Here is a 15,436-nt window from a genome sequence, read left to right on the forward strand (position 1 = left end):
TTTTTAAGCTCCCTGGGGCAGCCATTCAATCACAAAAGCAAAGTTAAACAACTCCAAACAAAAAGAGCAGAGAAAAAGGGGGTGCGGTGGTGGAAATAATGCCCAGCTAAGTAGGAAACTTTGATGATGATACATGGAAAAAGTTAAACAATTAGAACTTGAATGGGTTTGGCCCCGGTCCCCGCCTCATCGAGTTAATAAACGCTGCCCTTCATCGCGTTTGATCCGACGCGTTGTTTTTTCCAAAGCAGCGAGGAGCCTGGAGGAGGCTCCCGGGGTTGGGCAGGTCGGATGGCGGCTGCTGTGTGGGCCGGGGCTGCCGGGGGTCTCGGAGGGGCCCCGGAGCTGCCCAGGCGCCCTGCGTCCCCCTCCCCAGTCCCACACTTGGGGGTCACCCCACGGAGCTCGGCCGTGGGGCTGAAGCTTCACTGTGCCCAGGGCAGAGGGGCCGGCGGTGGCTGTAATGTATAAACACATCTGACGTACGTACGCGTCCAAGGGTGGATGGAGAAACCAGTAACTGGGGAGAGAGTCGTGAGCATGCTAATTATTTGAGTATGTGCACTAATTAGACATGGAGCTCCACAGACCCAAACTGCATGAAAATCCTCCATGCCACATGCGGATCCTCGGAGGCTTTGACTTTTTAAATATTTTTAGGCACGTACAAGCAACGACTTCCATATATGAACGCTTTCCAAATAAAACCTTTTAGATTAAATATCTGTTGCAGGCACTTAACTCGCATTACTGCTGACTTTCCCACACACCAGCGAATCGAGCACCAGGCAGCTATGGAACCCAGACCCACTGAGATTGAGCTACGTAAGCAAACGTCCCCCTCCGACATAGCTGCTAACCCCCGGCGAGCCTGCCCTCGCCCCGTGGTCCCCCGTGCTCCTACCACCCAGCGGGTTTTTGTGGTTCGAGGGTCAGCCCTGACGGGGCAGGACAGGGCTTTCGGGCCGGGTTTTGCCCCCGCCATGCCGGTGCCGCAGCTCCGGGCTCCCTGCGGAGGCTGCAGCGCTCGGGGAACCGGCTTGAGCGGTGCTGCAGCTGGTGCCGCGTGAGGGGATTTTCGGGAGCACTCTTTGCTTACGGCTGTACTGCGGTTAACATCATCCTTGGGGAGAAGGGTGTTTTCCAGCCTGGGTGCTGCCCGGATCCCTCCCGCGGTGATGGGGCAGGTGACATCCAGGGCCATCAGGTGGGAGAAGGTGCCCTCGGAGCAGCACCGTGGCTGATTAAACGCTGCTAATCAACCCAATCCATCGGCCTTGCGCACAGGCAGATGCAGTAAAGCTCCGGGCCATCGCAGGATGAGCTGGGTCACAGCGGCGGAGAGGAGCCAGACACCCGCGGGCGCTCATGCAACACGATGGCCCTTCCCATCGCTGCGCCCCGAGGAAGGTGTCAGGAGTTAAAAAGAAACCCAACCGACACCACCTGAAAACACAGACCAAACCTCAAACAAGGCTCTCAATGCACAACGTGGTGGAATCATGGAATTGTTTAGGCTGGAAAAGAGCTTTAAGATCATCCAGTCCAACCATTAACCTACACTACCAAGTCCACCGCTAAACCAATTAAGGGGAGAGTCGTAATTTCATGTTTCCTGGCTTGAATCCTTTGCTGGTTTTTGCTAACAGTATATAAAACCTGGAATTGAGGAATACGGTTTGGATTGCCCCTTTTAAGGGAACCTTGCAGCTCTCCATCTCCGAGATGCTTTTCAAAGTTTATCCTTTGGGATTATCCTCCTTATCTGGACGCCGAGGGAGCCCTGCACGTACGGGTGTCGCCGCGGGAGACACGGCGGGGGGGGAGCAGGCAAAGCCAAGCTAAGTACCGCGAGACATAAAACTGACAATACCATTTTATTTTGTATTTCATATGAACGGCACCCTCCCCGCGTATTACAGAGTTAAACAGCGTTACCCAGTGACACGGGAGGCTCGCTGGCGGCAGCTCCTACAAACCCCGTAAGGAGAACGACGTGGCCTGAAGGCAGGAATCAACGTGCCCCGGGATGGGGTTGTGCAAGGTGGCTCCAGCTTTAGGCTCCTCGGGGGGGATCAAATGAGTTGGTTACTCCTAAGAAAGGGTATCACGAGACGACCGCATGGAAAAATTGATTTGTGGGAACTTGGGTTTTAAATTAAAAGCAAAGCCCCATGCCCAGTGCTCCCAGTGCCGTACTGGTGCAGCAGCCAGGGGAGAGCACTGAGGACGTCCTGCCAGCAGCCCGCTCACTTAGGTGTTCAAAAATGAGGGCAATGAAACAATTTATGAATTTCGAAGGTGCTCCCTGTGCCAGGGCTGTGAGATGCCTGGCATCCCCACGGGACACAACGGCTGCGCAGATGGAGTCGAACGTGGGACAAGAACTCCGGAGAGCGGAACGCAGCCCCGGCAGGCAGCTGCAACCGCCTGCCCTGGAAAATGGGAAAAACCCCCCAGGGCCATTTGTGTCGTGAGTTTTCCATCGCTCAGCTGAGCTGGATTCAGTTCTGGGTTTGGGTGAAGCCTGAAATTTCATGCTACGGGCACTGGAGCTTGGCCCAGCAATGCACAAGGCTAATGGAGTAATTCAGAACACATGTTTCTGACAACAGCAAACTAACAAGCTCCAAGCAGAGGCCTGCAAACAAGGGGCACTCACACTTCCCACCTGATTATTGTCAGTCTCCTCATTTGCAGTTGTCCCAAGTATTTCCCTTCAGATGGTCCAACTTACCAAGCGAGGTTATGCAAATACGAGAAAAACAAGGCTCAGTGCTGGGATAAAATTTTCCACGTGTTTCTTGCACTTTAATAATTAAAAATCCCGTTGGCAGAAGGAGGGGGAGGTGGACGTTCTGCTGCTAGCGGGAACGCGCACGGCAGCGTCCCTCCGGCTTGCAAGGCTGTACCCAGCCGGGACGCACGCTTGGGCAGCCCAGCCCTACCGGACACAGGGCAGGAGCTGCTTAGATCCCTGTGAGGCACCCCAAGAAAAGGTCTAAAATGCGGCCCTGCGAGACCCTCAAGTCCTTGCTCCCTCTGGGGTGCAGAACCTGTAGGAAGAAATTGCCCAGCCCCAGCCGGGATAATGCTCCCGACCTTCCTCCAGTCCCCGATTTCTCAGACCGCTGTTACGGAGAGCCAGAAGGGGAAGGAGGGCTTTGGCCATCGCCCCATCTCTTATTTTCCTTTTCCACGGAAGGGAAGTGAGCACAGACATTTCTTTTTCTCCCCGACATCCTCCCTCTCTCAGATGAGGAGGAGGAAGGAGGCTGTCGCAAAGCAGAAGTAACCTCGTGGTACCCAACGCACGGCTCCTACCACCACGCGTGGTGGCACCCAGCAGCTGGGTGACCAAACTCTCCTCCAAACACTAACATGAAAAAAACCATTTTTCCAACAAAGCAACATGCCAAGATCCTCAAAAATCGTTGCCCGGCAAATAAAGTGGATGATGGACCAGGCTGAAAGCGCAGCCTTGGGGTGTGGGTATAAATCTGAACCCGCTGCCTCTGGACGCGGGGCTCACAGCTGGGCTCGCCGCCGCTCCAGTTCCTTCCGAAGAGCCTGGAGGGATTTCATCACCACCTCCCCGCTGCGAGGCGGACCCAGATGGCAGCAGTCTGGGGATCTAGAAATAAAGGGCTGCAAAAACAGAGCAAAAGCTGGCAAGGAGTCAGAACGGCCGAAGCAAGGGCGGCCGTGGGGTGGGAGCGCGGGAGGTGGGAATAGCTGAGGTGGGCTCCGTGCCGTTTCAGTGTCCTTCGAAGGGGTGCTCGGGTGATTAGGTGGCAGGGAACAACTGAATTAGGAGTGAAAGGAGGAAGAAAAAAGCCTCGTCGCACGCTCAGTGTGGAGATCTCTCGGGGAACTCGGATCGGTCCCTGTCAGCCTCAAACTGCAGTGCCCCGACCCAGGGAATTCCACAGCAATTACTGTTTTAAGAGACCACCCGCCCTCCCTCGGCATATCTGCTGGGATGGGGCCGAGCCGGGGACACCGACCCACCGGTACCACGTCCCACACCCCTCACGGGGTTGGATTTTAATCACCGGGGGAGCCGGAGGGCAGGAGATGAAGGTCAGGATATAGGAGTCAGCTTCTTTTGTTAAAGTGCCTTATTTTCTTCGAGCTTTTAAAACATCTTACTTTTCCAGAAGGGGCGGGGGGGGAGGACCGACACGCAAAAAAAAGTTTTATATGAAACAGAGTAGAGAATTAATCAATATTTACACAGATCTTGGATAAGGTTATGGCACAGACTAATAACCCAACACAGCAACCCAAAAAGCGGAGTGTCAAAAAGAAGGGAAAAACCTGTTCGTATGCTTTCAACACCATCCCCTGGAGATCCCAAGTGTAAACGGTTTTATCTAGGAAAAGGCATTTTAACTTGGGCTTTGGTAATCGGGGTTGATTACAGCCACATTGCGCAGCCGGCGGGGAGGACGTGGGTGGGCGCATGGCCGCCCGACCTCTCCAGAGCACAGCCTGGGTTTAGACAAGTTCAACTTTAGCATTTGGATAAACAGCCACCACGTCATATCCCTCGGGGGGCTTAACCCTCTCCTTCGCGTGCGTCTCGCAGTACAGCTGCTCTTCGATGAAGAAATACCCTCTCTGCTTCAGGTTGAGGCCACAGTCATCGCACATGAAGCACTCGGGGTGGTAGAGCTTGTCCCGAGCTTTGACGATCGTGCCCCTGGGGAGAGATGGGGAGAGCTCGGGTGAGATGGAGAAGCCATGAGCATAAACAGCTTTTCCTGCTGCCGCCAGCAGAAAGGACTAAGTGAAGGAAAGCGGCGTGTAGGGGCACGCAAAGGCATTATCGTGGGTTCGCATCCCAACACCTCAGCCCACCCAAAGCTGCCACCCGGCTCCAGGCACAGCTCCACCGTATTTCTGTGGGAAGGGATCCTCCATCCCCGTTTGTCCGCACCCCCTGCAGCGGTTTGTCTGCACCGCTCCATGGCTCGGTGAGCCTTAAATATCTACGCTCAGGCTGGAGCTGAGGATCGGGAGCCAGCATCCTCCAAGTGCCGCTGGCAGGGCTGGGGCTGCGCACACGCGGGCACTACGACTTTTGGAGCAGAGACCCTCAGCGCACAGCACCAGCGAGAACGTGGTTACGGGCATTCGCAGAGCAGACTCTCAGGAGCAAATCTGGCTCGAGCAGAACGTGAATGACAACAGAACATAAATTGCAATATGATGAAGCAGAAAAATGCCTATATTCTCTGAAATCAGACCCGGCATCCATCCGTCAGAGAGTAACTCTTAAACAAACAAAAATAATCTGCAGACCTCTTCTACTTGACCCTCGAAGCGTTTCTCCTTCCATAAGGCAGCGAAAGAGTGCCAGCGCTGCCAGCGCTATTCATAGTCCCTGGGCAGTTGCTATGATAAGCAGGGCAGAAACCATCCCATGAATCATCCCTGCTTTGCTGCAAGATTCCCTTAAAAGGGGCAATCCAAACCGTATCCCTCAATTCCAGGTTTATATCCTGTTAGCAAAACCCAGCAAGGGATTCAAGGTATTCTGCTACAAACGCAAGGTATTCTGCTGTAAGTTCTAACCCCCGCGTCTGGTAGGACCTGACCCCGCCACGTCCCTGCGCTACCGTCCCCACCAAACCGGAGGCTCCGGCGAGACGCGACACTTACACGATCCCGTTCCCGCAGCGGGTGCACTCGGGGAGCATCGGCAGCCCGGACATGGCACCGCCAAGCTTTGACACTGGGGACTTGATGTTTCGGGGGTTGCTCAGTTTGTCGAGTTTTTCACCTGCCAAGAATTTTGAACACAGACACAGATTGAAAACTTGTCCTCTCAGAGCTTTTTCTTTTTTCTTTTCCTTTTCTTCCCCCTTTTGTCCCCCCCTTAAGGAGTCAGATGAGTCTCTGCCTGTCACAGCAGAACCTGCAACTTGCTTGTAAGGAAGTAAAAAGCAAATAACGAGACCAACTATCTCAAAAGTCACGCAGCATTCAGGTCTGCAGGACGCTGCGCTGACCTCTGCTCATCCTAACGAAGCACGGGTGGCTGCATCAGCAGACCATCTATCCACGTACTGCGACAGCACCAACTCAGCGCATACGCCTTGTCAAAAGGCGAAGCAGCCTTAATCTAGAGATGAGAGGTTAATTTGGCTGCAATACTATTTAGTGAGTTAAGAAAAATAAATAGCAAAAATCTCAGAAAAAGCTCCAGAAAGAAGAGATTCTATCACAACAAGATTTCAAGTGGACTTGGTAGATCCTCCATCAGGCAAGGAGACAAAGATGAAAGCCTTATGGAGATTAGGCAAATTAAAACAAACAGTAATAGAACTACATGCATTTTTCTTCCTAGAACACTCATTTAATCTCAAACAATCTAAATTAATCCAAAATAAAACACTCTGAGAGAAGATAAGGTCTTCTGGGGCACTAACCCTCCTTTCATAAAGGTCTGACGACGGGAAAGGAAGCAATGAAAATTTTGTGCATTGAACAACATCATGGCAAAGTTTTCAGTGTCGCAGCCCCCCTCCCTACAGATCATCTATCACCTGCCCCGCACTTCGGGCAATGCAAACACGCTCGTTGCCAACCACTGGGACACTTAAAAGCTTCCAAGTATTTGCTGCACGGTTTTTCATGGCTCACAACTGACCGGTCTTTTGGGTATTTATTGATCTGTGGCTCCTCTGTGATGGCCTAAGGTTATAGAAAGGAAAAGCTCGTGAAGAAGAAAAATGTATTTCATTCCAGCAGCTGACACAGTTTGGAAAAGAAGCAGAGGAGCTCTTGGGTGAAGAAGCCATGCTTCAGCGTTCGGGCTCCCTACGCTCCCTGGGCTTCCAGGGTATTTCAGCCCATGGTCAATCTTAAACATGGGCCCAGGAGCTCTAAGCAGGGGCCCCGGCATTTTCTGACCCAGGTGTCTGTATGCGCTGTGCCAGTTTTGGAAACTTCCACTTGGGTCTTGCTCTGAAGCACCCACTATGGCTCCAGGAACATCTCTGACATTTCCTAAAGTGAACTGTTAGTACCTAGAAGCGGTGCATCATCGCTGCTGGTCGCTCACTGATCACAGAATCCTGGAATGCTTTGGGTGGGCAGGGCCCTTCAGAGCCCACCCAGCCCAGCCCTGCAGTGCCAGGGACAGCTTTAACCAGCCCAGGGTGCTCAGAGCCCCGTCCAGCCTGGCCTGGGATGGTTCTGGGGATGGGGCCTCCACCGCCTCTCTGGGCAACCTGTGCCAGTGCCTCACCACCCTCGCTGTAAAACATTTCTTCCTTATATCCAGTCTAAATCTATTCTTCTTTAGTTTAAATCCATTATTCCTTGTCCTGTCACAACAGGCCTTGCTAAAGCTTGCCCCCCCCCCTTCCTGCAGCCCCTCTCAGCACTGCCAGGCCGCACTCAGGCCTCCCCGCAGCCCCCTCCTCTCCAGGCTGAGCACCCCCAGCCCCCCCAGCCTGGCCCCGCAGCAGAGGGGCTCCAGCCCTCGGGGCATTTCTGTGGGCTCCCCTGGCCCCGCTCCAGCAGCTCCGTGTCCTTGTGCTGAGGGCCCAGAGCTGGGCGCAGGGCTCCAGGTGAGGTCCCGTGCAGGTTCACGCGGTACGTTTTGAAGCACATTGCTCTGCAGAGCTTCCTTCCATGGAGAGACCCCCCGCTCGCCCGTCCCGTGTGCCTCAGGAGCGCCCGCTGTCCTGGGCTCGGCCGGGGAGGAGGGGGCACGCCAGGCCCTATCCCCCAGGGTCACTCTGGGGATGCGCAGGCATCCTCGCACACCAGACCCCGTCTCCAGCCGTGGCTCTGATCCAACGATGCCAACGGTCCCAAGCCAAGCGAATAAAACCAAAAAGAACTAATCTCCCACCAAATCCCGCTTTCCCAAGACAGACTGCAATATTCAGAGATGCTGAGAGCCTCGGTACATGTGAGACTGCCCGCCGAGGAGCGGAGCGGGGCTGCTGCACCCCGGGGACCCTCCGAGCGCTCAGCTGGCTCCAGCCAAGCTCGCCTGTCCAGCCCTTCCGCTGCCTTGCTGGGAATGAAGCGGCACAACCGCTCAAGCTGTTGGCTTCCCCCAGCGTGAGATACGGCGCGCTTGGTCCAGACACGCTCATTTGCCAACGTTTAACAGCTAAGCTGTCACTGTCTCTCAGACAGAGCGCTTGGATAAGCTGCTTAAAAGACGAGGGGGGGGGTAGGTAGGGGGAAAAAATTAAAAAAAAAATAAAAAAAAGAGATTTTACAGCAAAATGAGCCCTGCAGAGAGGGCTGCTTCCCATCTTCCCAAACAACGGATCATTTTCTTCTACAGCCCACAGTCTCAATCGGGACATGGTTTAGTCTAGTCTACCATTGATTGGCTTACAGTAGACTTGGTAGTGTAGGTTAATGGTTGGACTGGATGATCTTAAAGGTCTTTTCCAACCTAAACGATTCTATGATTCTATAATTTACGGTCCCCAGCGAGGCAGTGAGATGCTTTAACTCCACCATCTTAACCATCACCGTCCCCGTTTGCGGCTGCAGTGCTCATCCTTCCCGCGCCAAGGGAAGATGGCTGCTGGGATTCCTCCAGCCTCCACCGATCCCCAGTACGAAGCATTGCTCCTTACATGCGTGGGATGGAGCTGGCATTGCCGAGGAAAATACAGCTTCCAGTAGAAACACCTTCCATATAAAACAGGTCATTGCCCAAGACACCCAGCTCCTCAGGAGAGGAGATCTTGCCTTTAAAAGGACAACACACAGCAGGCTCAGGCAAAACCGTGTAATTTTAGGCTTAAGGAAAAAGGAGCCGGGGTGGAAGCTGTAAAACAACCTAGCAGGAACGCTCGCAGGGATTTCAACCGTGCCGAAACGTCGCAGAGCTTTATGCCAGGAGAGATGCTCTTCACTTAATTTCTCATCCCTTATGAAATAAACACTTACAGCATCGTAGCGACCAAGGCGAGGGTAAGACTGTGCCTGCAGCCAGTCGCACGTCCCCTCTGCCCAGCAGTGCCGAGAGGGAAAGGCTCGGTGGCAGAGCCCCGGGAGGTGACGTCTTGCCGTGGTTTAACCCCAGTCGGCAACTAAGCACCAGGCAGCCGCTCGCTCAGCCTCCCGCCTCCCCGGTGGGAAAAGAAAAGTAAAACCCGTGGGTTGAGATAAAGGCTGTTTAATAGGACAGCAGAGGAAGAGGAAATACTACTAATAATAATGATAAAAGAATATCCAAAGCAAGTGAGGCACAATGCAACTGCTCACCACCCGCTGACTGATGCCCAGCCCGTCCCCGAGCAGCGATCGCTGCTGCATCAGCAATGGGCTGCTGCTGAGACACTGCCAGGGCGAGCAGGGGTCCAGGACTGGCTGGGACAGTCCCAGTGGCCGGGGACTCTCCTGGCACCTCTTTGTCCTCCCCTTCCCCAGCCCACCCCCTTTTCTTTCTCCCTTCCTGGGCTTCTGCCACCCCAGGGCCGTGGGATGCAAGGGGAGGCAGCAGCAAACCAGAAAAGCTCCGGTTTTTTTCCCTTTCCCTGGCACGGAGAAGGGAGGAAGAGGGGCAGCAGCGTTATTAATTGGGATTAACGCAAACGCTTCCTATTTGCTTGTCCCTACCGAGGAGACCTGGGGGTGCAGCAGACGCCTCGCTGGGAAGCTGCTTGTGCTTGCTCTCGGTGAAGGACCTGAAGGTACAACCTAGAACTTGTAATTAACACCCATTTTCCTGCCAGCCTAGGAGGGGCTGTAATATTTACACCCTGTACTTCCAAGGCAGATCCTATCTCATGCTTTGTGGACATGCCTAAGTACTACTGAGAGAACTAAAATTGCTGGAAACTCTTGACGCTCAGAAGTTTCCTGCGATCGTGCTTCTTGTGAAGCAAGAAGCAATATCCTTCTAGTCAAAGATCGGTCTCCATCATTTTATACACACAGAAACTGAAATGCAACAGCCTGACTCGCTACCTCTCACAGCTTCGTAATGAGATTTGCAGTAGTTAGTATTTTCCCATAAAATCTAAGTTCCTGGATTCACATGATCGGAGTACGAGGCTCTTGGAAGGAAGCAGAAAGAAGAGTCTTGCCCTAATGACTGATTGTAAAGAGGAACCTGAAAGTTTGAACATAAAAGCCCCAACGGACTTAAGGTTAAAAGGCAAACAAAAAGAAGCTGAAATGTATAGTTTGGAGATCATCTTATTTAATGCTCGGGTTTGGCTCCTGCCCACGTTAACGACACAGGCAGGAAGCTGTGACAGACCTGAGAAGTGAGCCAAGAGCTCCTGATATCTATCCTGGCGTTGCTGAGCACCATCCCACGTCCTTATGCAAATGCCATTTACTCAAACAAGCCTACGGTTCTCCACCGGCGATCTTACACAACCGCTTTAGGCCACGACATTTCATAAATGATCCCAGAAAAACAGCCACCACACAGAAGCTGTCTGTCAAATCCAACTTTCACACGATGCTCAAGTCGGCCACAAAATCCGGTAAGCCTCCAAGATGCTGGCCTGAGCATCTGAAACCCTGATTTGAAACCTGCCCTCCGGGTGTTGCCCCTCACAGGGTGCTTGGACCCTCCCGCCTTGAGCTGAGCCGCCTCAGCACCGGAGCCACGTGCGGTGAAGTGACAGAGCAGAGGAGTTTGCAAACGCACCCCATCAGCTCTCGCAGATGGGTCCTTCAGAGGCTCCTCAAGCGTCTGGACCTCAGCAAGGGAAGGAAAAGGAGGTTCGGAAAAGGAGGTTCAGCCTGCAACAGCAACGTGGTGGGCGTGGGGCGGTGGATCGGGGTGCAGAGGCACCGAATGATGGTTCAAGCCCTGCAGCAGTGCGGTGCCGCAGCTCTGGTCGTGGGGAGGTGTAGGGGACTTGCTGGGACACGCTATGGGTGCCAACCTCCTTACCGTTCTCGCCAGCCTCCAACATGCCCTGCAAATATCGGAAGGACCCGGACTGCTTAGGCTCCGAAACGGGCTTTTCATAATCCTGAAGCATCTTGTAGACATCCGACTCCACATCAATCCCGTTTCTGTTCCGTGGGAGAGACTTCAAGGGGTCGAGGCTGTTTTAAAGAAAAGCAAGAAAGGCTCGAGTCAAATACAAACTGCAATTGCCAGCTTGTCAAGGAGGTACTGAAACCTCCGCGTTCCCACAGATTCAATTAAACACCTCTCTGTTCCCATGCGATTCCCTGCCTGGAGGTACGCCTGTCCCGGGAAGAGCCACTGAACCTGGGAAGTTAAACTCATTCCCTGTTCGGCTCCGATTGAGCAACACAGCTCGGGCTGGCCCAGTTACCACATGCCTTCAGGAAAGAAGGCAGCTGCTTACAAGTGCTGTAAATTGCTCTGCCACACATGGAATTTATTGGGGGAAAAAAAAAAAAAAAAGGGTAAAACAATACATTTCATTAATTACCTAGAGCCAGGAGATCCACCCAGCCCTTGTACTGCCGTTAGGGCATCCGGCATGGGGAGAGCGCGTGCTGCTGCCAGGCACAGGCAGGACAGCAAATCCCCTTAGCATCCCCAAGAGCCGCTTTGGAAGTCAGCGTTTCCGTAGGTGACTGCGTTAAAAGACTGTCCTGGTTTCGGCTGGGATAGAGTTAATTTTCTTCCCAGTAGCAGGCACAGTGCTGTGGTTTGGATTTAGGATGAGCAGAATGCTGATCACACGCTGATGGTTTAGTTGTTGCTCAGCGCTGCTTATGCCAGGCAAGGACTTTGCAGCTTCCCAGGCTCTGCCAGGGGCACAAGGAGCTGGGAGGGGGCACAGCCAGGAGAGTTGATCCCAACTGCCCCAAGGGCCATTCCATACCATACGGCGTCATGGGCAGTATAGAAACTGGGGGGGTTGGCCGGGGAGCAGCGATCGCTGCTGGGAACTGGCTGGGCATCGGTCGGCGGGTGGTGAGCAATTGCATTGGGCATCACCTGCTTTGGATATTGTTATTATTATTATCATTATTATACTGTTACTATTATCATTACTATTTTACTTTATTTCAATGATTAAACTGTTCTTATCTCAGCCCAGGAGTGTTTCTCACTCTCACTCCTCCGATTCTCTCCCCATCCCACTGGGGCAGGGGCAGCGATGGCTGCGTGGTGCTGAGCTGCTGCCTGGGGCTGAACCCCGACAAAGACCCATTTGCCAGACACAGCCCACAGCTTAAATGAGGAACCCACCCCACCGGGCTGCGCAGCACCGAGGACGGGACGCGAGTGCAGCCCCATAACTCCCCCCGCAACCACGCGCCCACCGTCAGCATCCAGACCTCAAGCTGCTCCCTGTCTGTATGCAGCGTGATGGGGGTACAACAGGCAAGAAATAGTGATTTAAACCATTATTCCGGTTCATTCGATACATCAAAACATGAAAAGCGTAGTTTGGAATCAAAACTATTTTGGGTACGTGTTTAAGTCCTGCTGAGTAGAGACAAATTCAAGTGCTGCTGTGCTTCGCTGAGGCCCCACAGCACAGCTTTGGGGGTAGGGGCTCCTTTTCCTTTTGAAGGAGAAGGTCATCGAGGTCATTCTAAACCCAATAAAAATAGCAAAAGCCCTGAACCCTGTCAGACAGCTTAATACATTTTAGCTGACTCGTTTTCTCCGCCGGCTTTATATCCACGCCCGCTTAAAAAAAAAAAAAAAAAAGAATATTCACTTTCAAACAAAGGAAAAAAACCCAAACAAAATTCACTTTCTAAGAAAAGCCAAAGCTCTGTTTTCTGGGAGGAGCCCACCAGCTTCTCCCACGGCTGCGACGTCTCGAGACGATGGCAGAAGTGCCGCTGCCAGGGACTGGGGCTGCCGAGGCAGCTGAGGACCCATCCCCACAACTCCCGGCCCCCCCAAGCCCCCCATATGTGCCCCGCCTGCCCTGCCACAGCCCCCTCGCACGTCAGTTCACACATTTTCAGTGCAAAAGGCCAGGTTTTGACCAGTCCGGCCTGACCAAGCACAAATTCAAAGAGAACGCACTTCTGACCCAATGCTACTCAAACACCCAAGCTAATCTCCGGGCTTTGCGCTCACACGCAGATAACATCAGATTTTGGTCTCCGTATTTTTCGTGCGGTTGTCCTCTTTCCAACTTCATTAACTTTCCTGGAGCAGCACAGGGAATAAGCTGGCTCGCAGCGTCACTGAAATATGAATTCGTGCAGGCACAGAGTTCCTGAGCTGAAAAGAAACTCTCTTTGCTCTTTGTATTTGATACAGAGATTACTTTCTTGCAGAATATTTTGCCAGTCTGGAGGAGCATAAATCAGCAGCAGCCTAAGCCATGCAAAAGCATCGCAGTCCACAACCTGGCCCGTCTCAAAGTCCGAGTTATCCACCCAAACTGTTCTTGGCTACACAAAAGCTTTTTCTTTCCTACGAGCATTATTTCCCAGCCTCCCAGACAGCTGCATCGAGCGGTTCTTACATTTATAAACATCCCAAGTTTCCTGGGGTCAACTTTCTCTGTGGATACCTCCAGCTCCCAGGCCAAGTGTTTGCTCCGGGGTCTGTGGAAGTGTGATCGCTGCTCCTAGGAGCGCAAAACCCCCTCCACCCCGCCTTGAATATATACTTCAAAAAACCAGGATACTAATGTCCGTGAGACTCCCTGGCATTAATCCCAGCCTGGGGACTGGATCTGGTGCCGCTAATCTACCCATGCCCATCAGCAATAGAAGGATCTTTCGTGGATCTGCAAAACCTTTACCCATCTCCAAGATAAATGGGTGAACGTTGCTTCAGCATCACAATCTCAAAGTCAGTGTTGCAGTGGCTACATACATACATGTGGCCCTTTTGTTCAGAACTTGGGACCTCCAAACTCCCTTTTTTTGTTTTTCCCCCTCCCACCTACCCTCGACTAATGGAGCAGGGGCTGAACCTGGCATCTCTGGAGCTCCACAGCCTCAACGCACGGCCCTGAAATAGAGTTTGCATGAAGAGCAGCGGGACCCAGAGCGCGAGCCATGCTCTGGTCCTACCTCTGGGCAGGAGCGATGTGGAGCCCGCTCAGCTGGCCTGGCAGAGCCGACTCGGAGCCGCTGTTAGCGTAGAGCCGGGTCGGGTGGTGATGCTGCACGTTCAGCGTCTGCTTGGTGTCCATGGGGCTGCCACCAGCCCCATGGGGCATCGGCCTCCTGCTTTGGGCAGGCCCGTTGTCCTGGAAGAGAAGAAAAAGGAGAAAAAAACCTGAGATTTATAGTTCTTCGACCTGAGATTTATAGTTCTTCATATAGTTCTTCATGGAAAGGCTGCGTTGGGACAGTTTGCAGTAATCATATTTTATAGGTACTATGGAAAACAGAGATATGCAGCAGGAAAAGGAAAATGCAGGCTTGACCTGCAGTTAAATCTTGCTGAATTTGTGCAGCGTTCCTCGGTCTCCGACCAAATGAACTTGCCCGTTTCTCCGCGGCGAGCCACTGCCAAGTATTCTGCATGTATTCTCCTGTAAAAGCATATTTGTTATTTCCGCAAAAGAAAGGCTGCGAGTCTGCTTCTCATTTCACGTTACATCACTCCAAGAGCACTTATTGCTCTCCTGACTTCGGGGCAATCATTCCTAATTTACATTAGGAAAACATGATAAAACCCAGGCTCTGCAGCTACGCGTACAGGTTGGGCAAGACCCGAAGCCAAGGGGCCAGTCCCGGTATCTTCACTTACTTGCGACTACCCTCATCCACAAAGATCCACGTTCGTTTCGGGAGGTTTTTTCCCAAAATAAGATCAGTCGTTAACAGTGCGAGAAACGCATCGGTCAAGGGTTTAGCTTGGTATTCATATTTTCGTTGGCTTTTTAATTCCCAAGGCAAAACTAGAGAAATCTTTTTGTCATATGACCTCAAGTCAGGAACTCGGATGCCATTAAAACGCAAGGTTTCCATATTATTTTACCTACATAAACCATTACCTATGTGTTTTTTCCAAAGCTTTGCTAGTCAGCCCCGTGCACACCCATAAATCCAACCGTACCCACTGCTGATCTTGCCGCAAGCCACCTGAGCCAGGCTTTGCCCGCTACCGCTCAGCCTGGGCAGCGCCCAGCAGCCCCTTCCCAGAGAGGAGCTAATTCCAGCTTTGGGGAAAAGCAGCAGAAAGCCAGACACAGCCTACGGACACGCGCCGGCTGCTGCTATTTCCAGCCATGCGAGGCAGAAACATGCCCGTACCGATGGAAGAGAGAGATGCTTGTATAAGAGGCTGTAATCTGTTTAATCTGGTTTAATCGGTTTAATCTGGTTCAGGGCAGATCCCCAGCGATGCTGCCTGGCACCAGCTCTTCAGCAGACCGACGCTGATGCAAAACCAAGCAGAAAAAGAAAACATCGTCCGGTGAACAAATAACAAGGTGCATGTTGCGGGGCTCTAATACAAAGCTTACTTTTGACTGAAATAATCCAATAAATACTAATTGGAAACAAATGTCTATCA

At 52.6% G+C, this 15,436-nt stretch overlaps 1 protein-coding gene across 1 annotated transcript in view; it reads right to left on the reverse strand.

Moving 5' to 3' along the window:
- Positions 1-4,500: 4,500 nt before the first annotated feature.
- Positions 4,501-15,436, reverse strand: part of PDLIM4 (PDZ and LIM domain 4) — a 55,818-nt gene continuing 44,882 nt past the window's right edge. Inside the window, exons 4-7 of the mRNA XM_075715374.1 lie at positions 13,984-14,162; positions 10,901-11,058; positions 5,668-5,788; positions 4,501-4,705 (exon numbers count right to left, since the gene is read on the reverse strand). Of these exons, the coding sequence (XP_075571489.1) occupies positions 4,501-4,705; positions 5,668-5,788; positions 10,901-11,058; positions 13,984-14,162 (663 nt within the window). The remainder of the gene's footprint in view (positions 4,706-5,667; positions 5,789-10,900; positions 11,059-13,983; positions 14,163-15,436) is intronic.

Source organism: Pelecanus crispus, chromosome 8, assembly GCF_030463565.1.
Source record: "Pelecanus crispus isolate bPelCri1 chromosome 8, bPelCri1.pri, whole genome shotgun sequence".
Lineage (NCBI taxonomy): Eukaryota > Metazoa > Chordata > Aves > Pelecaniformes > Pelecanidae > Pelecanus > Pelecanus crispus.